Source organism: Lygodium microphyllum, chromosome 30 (genome assembly GCF_053477565.2).
Source record: "Lygodium microphyllum isolate KBCC chromosome 30, Lygodium_microphyllum_v1.1.10, whole genome shotgun sequence".
In the NCBI taxonomy this organism is placed as follows: Eukaryota; Viridiplantae; Streptophyta; class Polypodiopsida; order Schizaeales; family Lygodiaceae; genus Lygodium; species Lygodium microphyllum.
Window position 1 is genome coordinate 82,752,928 of NC_141164.1, and position 15,947 is coordinate 82,768,874.

General features: G+C 41.9%; 1 protein-coding gene across 3 annotated transcripts; it reads left to right on the forward strand.

The window, feature by feature from the left end:
- Positions 1-3,110: 3,110 nt before the first annotated feature.
- Positions 3,111-12,320, forward strand: LOC148010053 (CASP-like protein 3). 3 transcript variants are annotated; one of them, XR_015689741.1, is made up of 3 exons: positions 3,111-3,595; positions 11,457-11,721; positions 11,870-12,320. XR_015689741.1 is itself a non-coding variant. In XM_087673093.1 (3 exons), exons 1-3 carry the CDS (start codon positions 3,482-3,484, stop codon positions 12,092-12,094), a joined length of 486 nt encoding a protein of 161 aa, XP_087529219.1. In that variant the 5' UTR covers positions 3,114-3,481; the 3' UTR covers positions 12,095-12,320. The 3 variants fall into 3 exon arrangements, 1 of the variants encoding a protein (XP_087529219.1); XM_087673093.1 differs by having other exon boundaries at positions 3,114-3,624; positions 11,457-11,574; XR_015689740.1 differs by having other exon boundaries at positions 3,116-3,624; positions 11,457-11,726.
- The last annotated feature ends 3,627 nt before the right edge of the window (positions 12,321-15,947 follow it).

Consider the following 15,947-nt stretch of genomic DNA (forward strand, 5'->3'; position numbering starts at 1 on the left):
AAGATTAGTGATTATATGATAGTATATAATATATATGGCTATATTGAACATGTAAAACATTTTTTATATAACAATGACATATAAATGCAACCTATTACCTACATAGGGAAAAGAGAAAGTTAGGAAGTAGAAATACATTAAGTGAAAGGAACCAAATCGAGAGTAGAAACAAAATCCAACCTACAAGACAAAGAAAGTATCTTGAGAAGATGGTGCAAACTTGACCTAAAAGAGGCTAGCAAGCACAATAATGAAGGGGCAAAGAAGGAAAACCAATTCAACCAATAGAAAAGAAGCTAGTTAAGAAGGTCTTGGTTGAGAAGAACACCTTTGTTTCTCTTGAAGCTGACTAGGAGGATGAATTCTTGAAAACCTAATGACATGGGAGCTTTGTCAAGGAAGACGAGAGTGGTGACCTAGAATGTGAGAATCTTGTGCTTGTTGAAGTAGAAATTAGTTTGTTATGAGCTACGAAGGAGATGAAAACCTAAGTGCTTACTCTAAAAGAGGTGAAGTTAGGCTAGGAATACTTCTTTTTAGATTTACACAACTTTTGGGGATCTTTCGACCCATGGGAATGGAGGGATGCTCCTATTAATCGAGCCTAAGCTTCAACTAACTAAGATATGGAAGCTTAGTACTAGATATGTGGATGCTATAAAAGCCAAGTTTAATGGTATATTAGTGTACATAAATGCAATCTATGCTTCTACTATCTGAGATGATAAACCAAAGTTTTGGGCAATATTGAGGGTGGAATTGACACACGAAAACACATTTCTTCTTAGTGATTGCAATATGAAAACATAGCCAATTGATAGATCACATGATAGAACTAGATGATCAATCAGGAGGAGGAGTGGGCGAGAGGATCTCATAAGAGAACACAATCTTATTAATCACTTCTTTGTTCATGAATGGAATATTCATCATAGCCATCAATGTGTATCACACTTAGAGATTTCAACCTTGAGAGGTTAGTGAGGCAATGATATCCTATTGACAATCACCTACTTGCTCTAATGATGGAGTTACTCTTGAAAAATGTGGAATTAACAGTGAAAGACAACTCAATTTAGGCCCTTTGCCTATCAAATGGCCCACTAATTGTGGCTCAGATATTTACTGATGACAATTTGAACATTGTTGTAGCTAAGGAACTATTTGTGTAGAGGTTGATGGATGTTTATGAAGAGTTCATTAAGGTCTCAATCTCCCTCATTAATAATAACCAAAATACAAAAATGCATATATCTAGGTTCCCTAAATTAGCTAGTCAAGTTTGATTTGAAGGCTCTTAATCTAGATAACATTTTTAGGTATATAGGGTGTAGAAATCACCTTCAAAGCTAGGTTCAAATGGTTTTTTAATGAGTTGCAAGGCAAGTTTAGCAAATGGGAGTCTTTAATTATTAGATTGGTGGGAACATTGATCATTACTTTTCCATCTTCAATTATATTGTACTCAGTTGCTATATTCCCATTTGCTAAATCAAATTGAGAGAAATGGAGAAGCTTTTGAAGAGTTTTGTATGGAGTAGTAGTGGTGGAGGTAGTGGTTGGAAATAGCTTGGGCCCAAGTCACCTTAGCCAAATAAGAAGGGGAACTTGGACAAGAAACTCTTTAGAGCAAGTCCTGATGCTTATCTCTCTATTGGTTAAGTAATCTAGCAAGGGACCAACCTTGGGTAGTCCTTCTTAGGCACTTCATTCAAGAGGCCAAAATCACCCCTTGTGGATTCAAGGGTACTAGTTAGGAGGATAAGCTCTTTGCGAGAGGTAGTGTGAGGGTCAAACACTCTAGTGTGACTCAAGCACTAGTTGACCCTTGCAAAGGGATATCATCTCGGACCTTCAATGAGGGTGTAGAGGAACAAAAGAAGACTCATCCCTAATGCTATTGATGTGGTTAAGGCCGATAATATTTAGGGATAAAATTCCTCCCATAGCCTTGGACCCTTAGCTCTCTCTCAAGATTGCGATGAAAGACGGTTTTGCGCATATGCACGGGATTATCATCTATTACGTGTTAGAGAAATTATGAGCCAATGGGTGTATGGAAACTTAATGACCAATAGACAATGTGGTTGAGATATGTACTAGAGAGAACTAAAGAGGATTGGCTTACTTTTCATGTCTATGTGAGGGAGAACCCATGCAAGTTTGGGCTACACAAAAAGGTAGGGGGACTTGCTAAGGTTCGGAAGCACAATCATATGAAGTCACTAATTCAAGGTGGCTACTTAGGGCCTCGGAAGAATGGGGGCCCTAGTTACCTTAAGACACCTTTAGAACATGGACAAAAAGGACGAAGCAATCATGGACCACGACCTTGTCACATCGTTTGAACCTACTCTTATTGAGAGTGTTGATTGTGAAGTTGTCTACCAAAGACAAGATTAAGAAATTCAAGTATATACCTTTGTAAAACAAAGGCTGAAGGGGTAGTTAACCTCTTTTGAGAAAGGTTAGGTCACTTCGGAATAAATGCATTAAGGCTATAGAGAAGGTAGGCCTTCACACTTAGATGAGCATGCATCAAATTCTGTTGGGGCAACATGAATGAGGAGTCCTATAAGATTTGGGGGCCTCATTAGAGCTTTGGTGTGATGAGACAAATTTGGACTATGAGGAATGTAAATAGAATAAGCTAGATCAAGGAAGTAAGAGATGTAGTATGTGTAAGTTTCGAGGAGTGAAGGCTAAGTTGTTGATTTGCCTTAAGAATCTTAAGAGGCAAGCAAAACATGTACAAATTGGACTATGCCCTCTTCGGAAAGGTTACCCTACTGTAGTCTCTTAAGTCTCTACGGTAGTCAATGCAACCTTACTTGTTACTCGAGTGACAACTTGGAAGTCATTTTGGTCTTTCCTTTTCTAGAGGTATAAATAACACCATTTAAGATGTAACTGTGTCTAAGAAGGGTTGCCTCTTGGCAAGAGCGTGCTTGGAGGCCTAGTCTTGGAACCAAAATAGGAACCTTGTCTTGCATTTCTAACTCTGCCAAAGGAGCAAAAGTTTGGAAACCGGGGATCAAGGGGACTCTAAGTATACCAAAAGAGGAAAAGCTTCCAAAAGAGGAACCGTTTGGAAACCAGGGCAGTTTCTAAGTATACCAAAAGAGGAAATTTTCCAAAAGAGGAAAGTTTGGAGACCGGAGGGCAGTCTGTAGCGTGAGGATGGGGAGAAGGAAGCAGTGTCTCAGGGTACACGGAGCACTCTCTATGCGACGGCCCTCTCGACATTCGAAAGAAAATAGCGCACTGGATTCTATGCTTTCGGCTTCTCTTCTCGACAAGCAAAGGGACTTACCACAATGCCCCGATCGAACGTTAGAAGACATGTTACAGGCCTCTCAAAGTCTGAGGGCTTGCCAGAAGACTCTCAAGCAAGGAATGCGGTTTGTCACAGTGTGCTCCTGCAGCCTTCTTCTTCTGTTGCGGGAATGTGTCTTGTTCGTGCTATAAGCTCCCCTCCCTCATGAAGATAATCGAGGTTTTCTTGCGTTTCGGCGGGGCTGTTCTATCATTGATAGCCTTCTCAGTCATGGTTGCCACTAACGAGAGGCCCACAACAACAAAGGGCGGTTTGATGGTCAGCTTCACTGATTTCACTGCTTTCAAGTAAGTAGATAAGTTGTTTTTCCCCAGCTTACAGTGCCAGAAGGGATTGTAACAACTCTGGATAAAGCTGTTTCCCGGCTTATGCATATAGAACGAGTTGTTACACAACTTGCTTGTTTCCCTGTTTATATATGTAGATTGACTTTTAGCAAGAGCATGCATTGTACGCCAGAGCATTGCCCTATACTGGTTTGTCTTTTTGTCGTGCTAATTTGATGGTTGATAGAAAAAGTCAAGCCTTAGAAAAAAAAAGAACAAACATTTACATGGTGTTAGTTAATTAGAGGTAATTTTCCCCTCGTAACCGGCTAGATCCTCCTAACATTAGTACAGCATGCTTTTACAGGCAATGGTAACAAAGTGAACAAGTTATTTCCCAGCTTATATTACAGAAGGATTTGCTACAAATTCCAGAAGTTGTGTTTCCCACCTTTGGGTCACAGAAGGAAGTGTAGAAAACTTGCATGAATGATTTCCAAGATTATATTTAGAGAAAGGAATTGGTCTTTTCTCTCATTGGTTTGTCTCAAGTCATACACAGCCAGCACGTTCTCAGTAGCATATCCCTAAAATGCTTTGGGAAAAGGAACATTGTCTTTGTCATATTATAGGGACAGTCTCACATGCAAAATGCTTTTGATGGAAATCATTTTGCTGGTGCAAGGGTGATGAGATGTGGGAGCAGGACATGAATAGTATGAAATGCAGGTGGTTATTTTGTGTTCTCATATTACTATCCTAGCTGTTTTATTTCTATTATTAATTCCGATGAATAATTCTTACAGCCCACATTCTCTCTCACCAAGGTGATAAACCAATCTATATTATTCCAAGTCACACTCAACGAGTTAGAGAAGATCAGTCTAAACCTAGCCTTCCTTCTTGGATAGGTAGGTGGATAACCCGATCTAACACAATTTACAGCAAACAATAAATTCACAAATCTGAGATTACATGCTTTACCAATCAATCTTGGATAGTCAACTCCCAATTGGCCCCAACAAGTGGCACCCTTGTGGTGTTTCTTTATCTTGAATTGCTCTAAGATGAAGTACACTGAGACTTGGATTGATCTCCTTCAATCTTCAAGTCAACAACAATAATCAATTTCCCCCTTGATTTGGTTAAAAATTGGGCACAAATTAATCCCTGGGTTTTTTCATGGGGGCCAAATTAAATGGGAATGGGCTTATTCCTTAGATCAGATGTAAATTCTCAGTTCACAGCTGTTATTTTGTGTTCATGGTCTTCATTATTGGGTATAGATTGTAAGGTGGTTGAGAAACCCTAATTGCTATCGTAAATTATGGTTTCAGCAACAAAAATCACTGCTGCTCTTCACCAATGGCTAGAACGTGTTGAGAATTGTCGAGGAAATGTCAAGAGGGATTCAGCTAAAGAGAGTATCTTTTGAATATTAGATCTAATGATAATTTTGATGGTGGCCCAACGACTTCAAAAGGGAAATAAACAATTGAGTGCAACTATGTGATTGACCGTTGAGCTCAACTTCGAAAGAGAGATAAACAATTGAGTGCAACTATATGACCGACTGTTGAGCTAAAAATGCATTGGTTGACTTAAATAGCCCCAAAACATGCTTAATTAATGAAAAAAACCTCTTATTTTAAAAAGCAACGCAATTCTAGAGAGTTATTGTGTCCCACATGCAAAATTCTAATTCTTTTCTGCAATTTAGGATCTGTTCGGAGTACGACACACTCTACAACTCATAACCTTTGTCTTGATCCCAAAGATACGAGAGTTTGAGGTTCAATATTCACTGCATATTGTGTTTGCTATATGAGCACTGTATATTCATTATTTATTCACTTTATTATTCATTATGTTTACTGCCTTTGAGTTACCCTAATCCTAACCCTAATTGTGTTTTGAGTTTATCAGTCTATGCTTTGTTGCATGATTGGTTTCATGCCTTTTGCGTTTTGAGTATTTCTTCACATGGTATCAGAGCTAGATACTCTCTGAGAAACCTTGGACTTTGATCGGAAAGCTCATTTGCGAAAGAAAGAACAACAAAAGGGTCTAATGACTTCAAAGACATTCAAACAATGCTTTGGTCTCCATAGTTAAATATGTACAAAAATAATCAGGAGTGGGCCTTCCAGTTTGCTACAGCTTGATCTGACATGGGCGGAGAGCCATCGGACTACCATGGAGTCCATAGACCATATCAAATTTTTTCCACTGAGTATGATCTCATCCTTATGCATAGATCTTAGCAAGAAGTTGAAAGTAAGCCCGAGTTTTCTCCTTTAGATTTGGTGCACAAAACTAATGATCTAGTAAGACCTTTAGAATCTCCACTACAAACTGGTCATGTGCAAATGGAACCTGGCTCGGATTACACATCACTTCCCTAGGACTTCCTTTCTCCATGTTGTTAAGAAGAGTGCTAGGGTTTGCACTGAGGACACACAGAGTGTACGACCACGACATAAACACAGACACAGACACAGGCACAGAGGGCAAAACTCAAACCCTAAATGCAAAACTCAAAACTCAAACACAAAAACTCAAACACAAACAGAAGAAGGGAGAGAGAGAATACGACTCTGAAGTGAATGAATGCTGTAAATGAATGTAAGAGTGCACAGTGTGCTCTAGGGCAAAGCAATGTCGGAGTGTGACGTCCACCGAAAACGGATCCCAAGTCTGTGATGACCAATCGGAGTGTAGGAGTGTTGAATAGTGAATGGCAGCAGGCTGGTCACCAAAATGCAGCAGTCTGGAGGCTGGAAACTGGTAAACGCAGTAGTGTACCACCGATCGGAGGCTAGAAATTGTGCATAGTCTGCTGGAAACTGTGCACAGTTTGCTGTAAGCAGCAGGCTGAAACAGTGTCTGAGAGTGTCACTGTTTACTTGAAACAATGTCTGAGAGTGTCAAGGCCTGCAATGCTGAAAACGCAGGCTGGTTGACTCTGGAGATGATGGACAGCAGGCTGAACAGCAGTCTGGGACAGTTTGGAGCAGTTGCCAGCAGCTGAGAGCTGTCGCCTACAGCAATGGACAGGCTCAAGATGATGTGGCTGCAGTCGATGATGACTGGATAGCAGATGGAGGTGGGCTGCAGGCTGGAAACTAGGCGCTAACAGTAGCAGAGGGTGTGTGGGCTGGTGTAACTTGCAAAACAAGGATGATGGCTGAATGGGGGCAGCCTGTCTATTTATAGATGTGGAAGGGCGCCCCAAAAATTAGGGTTTCCACTAAACTCTCTCGAACCGCTCCCCGTTTTAGGGTTTTCATTGAACTCTCTCGAACCGCTCCCCGTTTTAGGGTTTTACTCTAAAAGAGCATTTTTAGTGTGTTTTGGGGCTGTTTAAGAGGCTAATCAGTAAGTAATGCATATTTTAGCTCAACACCCCCTCTCAGGGCCAAAACTGAGCCGAAAGGTTAGGCCAGCCATTGTGATGTTGATGTACCCCAGGGCGTCCCACCCCAAAGCAGCCAAGGCATTGGACAAAGGGTGCACGTCGGCTGCCCGGTGGCCTACCAAGACTACAGAGGCGATAGTTATCTTACCAAGGGAATCCAAGTAGTCACCCCAGAGAGGACAGGGCATCGGACGAAGGATGCACGTCGGCTGCCCAGTGGCCTACCAGGCCCTACAAAGGTGGATGGAACTACATGGAACTTTTGTGTGTTTTTTTTTTTTGAATAAGTGTGGTAAATTTTATGGGATGCGGCTGATTGAGGAATAGTGACCTAGAAGATGGGAGTAGGAAGGGTACACCGAACACATCACAAAATAGTACAAGCTAACCCATCCACTTAGGGTGTCGATGACGATCGATGACGAGGAAAAGTAGGTGATGAGGTATCCATGTGATGAAGAAGGATGGTGGTGTTTTAACAACAGCCGCTAGTGGAAACAACTTAGGATCCGTTCAAGTGGTGCTTTGTACAATGAGATGCAAAGTATGCTACATGCTGAAGAATGCTCATGCAGCAGGTGCTACTTGGACAGTGTCCCTCGTGGGAAAATTGTTCACTTGCCCAAGCGCCCTAGTACAAAGATGATGAAATCATGCAATGCAAAGGGTAAGGTACAACAGGGGGGAGAAGCCGATGTCGAAGACAAAGTGCTGAAGCCTGTAGAATACCAAGAAGGGTAGGAACCCCCTCTCAACTTGGATGTAGATGCCGGAGAAGGAAGAGGAGCTTGATGTCAGTCTTCGTGTGGTGCCGAGAACCATAAGGAATGAAGAGGAGGAGGAAGCATCCCAGTTGGAAGAGCTAGGTAGAAGTCACCGCCATGATAGCATCAAGAGAGATGCTGCACGATTTACCTCGGGAGGGAAAGCCTCCATGCTGGTAGAAGAGCAAAACTCCAAGGATGATGAAACCATGAAGGAACGGCGTGCATTCCAAGTCTCCAGCCTAGGTAGGACTGGGCAAACCTGCATGTTAGCCCTACACTGAAAACAAAACTTGCAAAGGAGATCAAAGTCTGCAATCACAGAGGTTAGTAGTGAGATGCTCCAAAAAAAAAACAACAAAAATGAAAAGCTAACTGAAGGAACAAGTGCAAAGATGCAAATGTGTATGTGTGTGTGAGTAAATGCAGCGGAAGACTTAAAATGTAGAGACAAAAATCCTATGGGCCCGACTCTAAGAGTGCGAAAAATGAATGCTAGACTGACCTAGGGTATCCGAAAGGACCTAGAGACATGCTAGTCTAAGAAGGTGGCCACCATCGCGTACGTCCAGGAGCAGGGCTCTGCTAAGGGAACGCGTGATGAGGTGGAGAGGAAGGTGAGATAGATGCATGAAGTGCAACGGGATCGATACCTGCAGACCAATCAGCTAATCCTTCAGGAGTAGAGAAGGATGGCTGCTGAGGTTATCCGTGTGCCACATGTCCAGCAGTCATTGTGGGGGCTGGAGGAGCAGATGGGGCAGCAGTGGAAGGCATAGCTCCACTGGATTGTGAAGTCGCAGCGGTCTACTGAGGCTTTTTAGGTGGAAGACTTTGGGCCTTGGAGCGACACTCCTCGCCCACATGGCTTGCTCTCTGGCAATACGTGCAAAACCGGTTTTTCATAGGGAGTTGCTGCCAGATAGGTCTTGATTCTTTGGTTCCATCGGAGGAAGAGGAGTCACCCTTTGATTGGCTTGCCTTCGCATCTAGTGAGTTCTTGCCACTGGTGGTTTTCCCTCCCGAAGAAGAAGCAACCAACTCCCTCTGCTCTGAATAAGGTTGTGATGAGGATTTCTTGTGGACTTGATCATGCAGCCTTGCGTAACGCTAGAACTGGCGCTCAAACTTGTAGAAGGTTGGCAATTGAGGTTGGGAGATGATGTGTTGAATGAAATTGAAGTATTTTGCGGGCAATTTATTCAAGAAGAATGTAACCTGATTGTCATCTAACTTTGGAGAGCCAGTAGTGGCGAACTCGGCAAGTAACTGCCTATAGTTAGCCAGCTTGACTTTCAAATCATCCCCTTTCTTAAGAGAGAACTCTTGAAGCTCAAAGTCGAGATTGATGCGCGGAGTACGATCACGAGCCGCATAGCGGTCGAGAAGGTGGCTCCAACGCTCTAACGCGAGCGGGAAGTGCTGCAATTGAGAGTGAAACTTAGGAAGCAATCCCTGCATCAGCTCAACATTGGCTGTAGCATTGCGGACTCTTCATTGACGGATGTAGTCAAGGTGAGCTAGTCAAGGGTCCAGCATAGGCTCTAGACTAATGACGAGGTCCCAAAGACCCTGAGACTCCAGCACTTGTTGCATGAAATTCGACCAAGTAGTGAAATTTGACCCGTTAAAACATGTCTTATCCGTGAAGGCATTCTTGGCCGTTGCAACAGGAGTGGTAGTGCTCGGAGATGGATAGTGTGAAAAAGTGTAGTGGGGGTAGAATGGGGGAGTGGAGCACACTTGAGTGCCCACCAGGCATACGGGTAGTGTGCAAGGTGCACCCTTTGCTAACTTTGGATACTTAGGTCATCACTGATTTAGCTGACTTGCACTTCACATGTGCATCTCCCATGTGCACAACTTAATAATGCCAAAGCTAAGCATTAATAGTCTGTGCGACACCAGCCAGTAACAATGGAGGAGATGAGAGTCTACATTGAGTTATGGCGTTTCTTAGTGGGGTTAGGCTTCGGCAGCCTTATTTTCCTCAAAGTCCCAGTCCAAATACTGCACATGGTATCTACAAGAAGGGGCATTACAAGAAATTCTTGAACCTCCTAAGCTCCACAATATTTGATACTTTGTGTCCACCCATACATACTTCAAGAAATCTTGCTGCATTCTTTTTTGTCAGTTGTTTTTTGTTCGACCCACACAAATATATATGCAGTATTTTGCATTATCTTTAGAGTCTCAGCACTATTGACAACAACGGTTTACATGTAAGCAACAGACTTCTGCGAGTAAAATCTAAAATTCTGTTCCTATTCATCATGATTTGGCTTAGCTGCACAGTAAGTGTTGCAGAACATCTCTAGATCATTTGCGCAGAGAGGACCTAGTATTCTTAGATTAATATCTGACCATGAATGCTGACTAGTGTGTGTTAGTGTATGAACACACCTTTGTGTGTGTGAGTCTAGGTGGGTGAATACCTAGGCTTGCAAAATAAACCCCTAGCTTTGTACTTTCAGATCATCATATGACTCATTTTATTATTCAGCATTGGCTGTGTGTACTGGCAAGAGCTCTCGCACCACCCACAACCCCCCCAACACAAAAAAACACGCACACACGCGTGTGCACACACACAAATGGAGTTCCATCCACCTTGGTAGAGGTTGGATCAGATATGAAGATGTCACGCAAATCTGGTCCAATGTAGGCTCAAATCTGCTCCAATGGACCTGAGACCGATGTCTCCAAAGCACAAGAGCCAATGAAAGATAGTGGGAGCAAAAGCCCCAAGTTCTTGCAAGTTGAGTGTGTGAAATTGAAAGGGTGATGTTAAACTGGGCAATCCAAGAGCTGAAGATGGAACTGTTGACAAAAGCCCCAATCTTTGGAGAGAGCAAGAGGACAAATATGCAGTTTCTCTAGAATGGCCCCCACCATACTGCAATCTGTCTGCAAATGTGGAGGTCGACATCAAAGGTTAATGCTACTCAGGATGACACTGCTCCCAAAAGTAGAGCTGTCCCCTGGGAGAACAGCAACCTTGGCATGTTGCTGCTCTCAGCCACTCCCTGAAGATGTGCAGTCCCCTAAAGATGCTGGAGTCCTGCAGATTGTAGGTGGAGCTGGCAGCCAAAAGGGCGGTACTGTTGGAGGTGATGAACAGAGTGGCACTACAGCAGAGGCAGCAGCAGCACTACTGCAAGGTGGAGCATCTGGCAGTGCTGGAAAGCTGGTAAAGGCTGTGCTTAAGCAGGCAGCAGGGAGAGGTGACACAGGGAGCTGCAGAGGTGGACCAATGGCTGCAGCAGGGAGCTGCAGAGGCAGCTGGTGGTGGCATCTCTGAACAGCTGGGCTGCAACTTGGTGTGCAGCTGGTGGCTGGGCAGAGGCTGCAGGTATCAGGTGGAGCAGCAGACTTTGGACAATGTCTTTAAATACAGCTGTGTTTTGATCTGCTGTTGGCTCCAATGTAATTCCATTCAATCTTGATCTATCATGAAATTATGGTGTCTCAATTTTCAGTTGTGCTGCTGACTTGAACCTTCCAAACCCACAAGCCTTCTTTGCTAACTGGCTTATGATAATTGGGTGCATGTGGTGTTGTGTTTAGCATTCGACTCTGTAGTGTTGCATGGCATTACCTGCGTTGGTGAGTGTTTTTCGATTAGCATTCCAGAAGCAGCTGATTTGACTCTCTGAATTCCTTTCCAGGTACCTCGGTGCAGTCAGCGTGATTGCCTTTGTTTATTCTATTGGCCAGCTGATCATAATTTCCAAATCCAGCAGTACTTTCTTCAAGTGGCAAGCATTTGTTTGTTTATGTGATCAGGTCAATTCATACAACTGACATCTTGATTCTTCTTCCAGATCAGTGAGTTTTATGGCTTGCAACCTGGAAACTCTCGATTTTTGCAATTTGGTGGGATTGTCATAATTTCTATATTTTTAATATGGAGACACAGAAGCTAGAATGCATGTAAGGTAGTTTGAATCCATGCTATTAGAGAAGTAGATGAGCTATGCATGGTGTGTGTTCCAATTCATAGAATTCGAGGAGGGTTTTGCAAACTTTTAATTTTCCAATTTCACCAAGATTTTCATTGCTCTTTTCTGGTAACCTTCAGGTGATGGCAATGCTATTATTTTCTGCAAGTTCATCAGCAGCCACGACAACTGAACTTTTGCAACATGGTCTCCCTAACATTTGGCTACCAGTCTGTTCCAAATTCAACCTGTGGCTGTATTGCTCAAAAGCAGAGGGTGCAGTGGCACTGGGTTTCTTCTCATGGTTTTTCTTGACGATGTCATTTTTTAATTCATCGTACTGTTTGTCCAAAATTGAGATGTAGCAAACTCCTGTTCAGCTTACTGTTGTTTGAACAGCGTGTGCTTTACAATGGAAAATGATATTGAGTTCTTCAATATGTTGGTTGTGTAAGTAGTGAATCAAGGAGTTGGTATGCATGGGCCTGTGGGGTGATTAGTTGCCTTGAAACTTGAACTTTATCATCAAGTGTCTTGTCCCTGGAACATGTCCTGTGGCTCTACTGTAGGAGAGTAGTGTGTACTCCACAATGGCTGTATTTTCTACTTAAGTCATCATGTCAAGACGGCACAATTTAAGCTCCTTGCAGGTCTGGTTTGTGCACTTTGGAAACAGAGCATTGTTGCTTCCTGTAGTATGTGGCCAGGAATGTCTTGGAGGTACGAAGACTCATCATTTTAAAGCCACTTGATAGGTTAAATGTGAGTCAAACAATTGAGCCGTTTAGCTTTTATATGTTTTGGATTTTGTAAAATGCATCTTGGAGTGTCACTCTATTGACCTCTTGTTGTCACTCTTTTGTGAACCCTTCAATTATAACTATCTACAAGAAAACATATCATACTAGAATTTTTTTGATTCAAGTGTGTACGCATTTAACTCATATAATATAACTCACCTAGATGCAAGGCACAATGAGGGACTGTTAGATATGTCACTGTATTGTCTTGTTTACCCTGATGGTGTCAGTGAGATGACTATGAATTGCACAGGGGGGTTGATTTTAAAGTTTAGTAGATTCCATGTGGCTTGGATCTATTGAGCTTACATGCACATTGGTTGATGTGTGCACTTGTAAGTGGCTCCTAAGTAAGCATTTGGGATCTCTCCACTTCGGAGTGGGAGGCATAAATGAAGCTCTTTGCTTCATGTGCGTGACACTGGAGGTTACATTAGTCGTGGTCAACACCTTGTGTTGTATGAACTATGTGAGCACTTGGGCTGTACATAGACTTAAAGCCATATCGGTGAAATTCCACGTCAATCCCATAGATGTTAAGTGCAAGCATGAGCACAAGTAAATTGCTGAGAGAGAGTAGATCCCTCTTGAACTCCTATCTTAAAGGAACAAAAGAATTTTGATTAGGGCAAAACAAAAGCAACCGCACATTCTTAGATTGCCCCATTTCCTAGGCCAATCTACTACCTCAATGTTGTTGTTTGTGGAAAGCTCCACAAACGTTCTAGCTTTTCAAGTGCTGCTTCTTTTGGTTTGTTAGTGCAAATTTAAATATAGTTGTGTCAAGTAAAGCACAACCACAACAAAGTTGATGTCATGATTTGTAAAGACTAGTGCTAAGCTTGCCTTGTCAATAGCATATTTTATAAAAGACAACTAGATAGATATCTAGTAAGGACATATAGGATTAGAAGCCATGATGGCATTACGCTAAACATGAAGTGTGTACCATATACAGCCATTAGTTGATATATAACCCCTTGTCCCATTATGTCTAAACTTCAAGACTAGCATCCAAAGCTATAATCTTAGGCAATCAAGGGATCATAAAACAACGAAGGTAGGGAATTTTAAATTGAAGTAAGAATTATGGTGTCCCTAAACAAATAGCAAGAGAAATAAATGCTATGAACTCGTAATGCACCAATGAATGTAAACATGAATTGCATTTCTCTAGAATTCTTGAGAAGGAAGAAGTTAAAAGAGAGCTTGGTCATTCTTCAAAAGTAGGTAGGCAGTTAGACCTCTAATCTACATGAAGTTTAGGATTTGTAAAGGGGCCTTTTTACTAATGTGCAAGAGGGGGAATCTAACATTAGTGCGGCACAGGTGCTTCTTGCTTAAGTTGAGACGATTGTAACAATAATTGATTACAACAAAGTGGTGAACATTTTCTCCAAAGGAGAACTAACAAAAGCCCTAAGCAAGATGGGCATAAGAAAATCCTTGGTGTTTGATGGTATGATTGTTGAATTGTCCAAATAGCTTTGGCCAAGCTTGAGGGGTCCCATTACTATTGAGGAACTAGGAGGTTTTTGACATTGTGGGAAAGGAGTGTCATCATTTTGATCCCTAAAACCTCTCAGTGCACAGAACTTGATCACTTAACGCCTTGTTTCTCTTATGGAGTAGCACATAAGGCCTTCATAAAAGCGTTGGCCATGAGATAGGATGCAATATGGCTTCACCAAAGATAGAATGCTATTAAATGATGTTTTTAATGTGATGGTGTCAATTGAATGGACTAACTCCTCCAAGCAAAAGGTCTTCCTATAGCTCTATGTAGAAAAAAGCCTTCAAAGTGTTGACTTGTATTTTGGTAGTAGGCCTTACTAAAGATGTGATTTGATAGAAGAATCGTTGACATGCCACACTTATTGGGTGGCAATTTGTAGACCATTATTTTTTTGGATGGTACTGACGAATTCTTTGGAGGTGAAAATGGGGGTGAGGCAAGGATGCCACTAAGTCCCGTGTTCTTTGTTGTTGCTACTCATTTGCTACTTTGTTTGATTGATAAGCTCAATATGAAAGGGGAGCTACAAGGCCTCTAGTATAAGGGCAAGTAGCTCATGGAACAAGGTTTAGCTAATGACTTACTCATGATCCTAAAGGTTAAGGTGAAGAACTTGGAATCTAGCACCATAGTGTGGATAGTCTCACTACATTGTGTAGCCTTAACTCTAAAAATTTCCCTCAATTCTCCATCTTTTTCTAACATTGTTAGCATCTTAGTGTTGATAGTTTAACTTCGACATTTATTTAAAGTTTCCACTTTTTTAATAAGAGAGCCCTCAATAATACATTAATCTTGTTTCCCCCCTCTTTCTCTCTCCTCATGCAAGAGAATACTCAACAATAGATTCATCTTTTTCTTTCACCAGCACATATAATAAAGGCACAAATGTAGAAAAATGGATATTTTTAAAAAACTTGAAATATAAGCATGTAGATTCTTACTTGGAGCAAGGTGCACATTTTCTATTTCTCCCTCGTTGTCTTTCTCTTTCCAAGTCTAGACATGGTTTGAAATAGATAAGAAAAACAATGAATATTTAAAATTTCCTCCTTTTCTCTTTGTGAGCATTGAGCCTTTTATTATGCTATAGAAAATGAAGTTATGAAAGATGGAAAAAAGGCATAAAGAAAACCCATAAAAGTAGAGGATATGATATGGAGCTTGGCTAGAAGATGTAGACAGAGTACACAAGAAGAGAGATAATGGAGAGTATGTACAGGGGATCTCAAGCTTAAGTTCCGTGTAGTGCACATCTTGTCAAGATTGTGGGAGAGAAGGAAGGACTCTCACTTGTAGCTTTCTTGCTTGCACAATGGGGGAATACACACAAGGATGGAGGCTGAAAACAGTTTTCCTCTTCTTAGTTGTGTAAGCCAAAAGAACTCTCATACAAAGAAATAGAAGAACCCTATATATGGGTCTCAAACCAAAGATAACTAACTAAGGTGGCATACTAACTGAGCCACGAACTAGAGTAGATAAAGATAGCTGTCATCTAGCTATTATTCATGGGCGGTGTACCAACCGCATCTGCAACTGACATGTGGTGACATAAATGCACAACGGTCACCCTGGGATATCACGAGTGGAGCTCGATATCTCAACACTCCCCCTCGAGCTCAATCCCAATTCCTACACACCAAGCAGGTCTCTGAATTTGCGCAGCTTCTCTGCGCCCAATGCCTTCGTGAATATATCAGCTACCTGATCCTCTGTGCTGACATAAACTAGATCAATAAGACCTAGTAAAACCCTCTCCCGCACATAGTGATAATGCACCTCAATGTGCTTTGTTCTAGCATGATAGACTGGGTTATTTGCCAAGTGTATACTACTCATGTTGTCACAATAAATGACAACTGGCCCATCTGTAGACTGATGCATATCATAAAGTAGCTT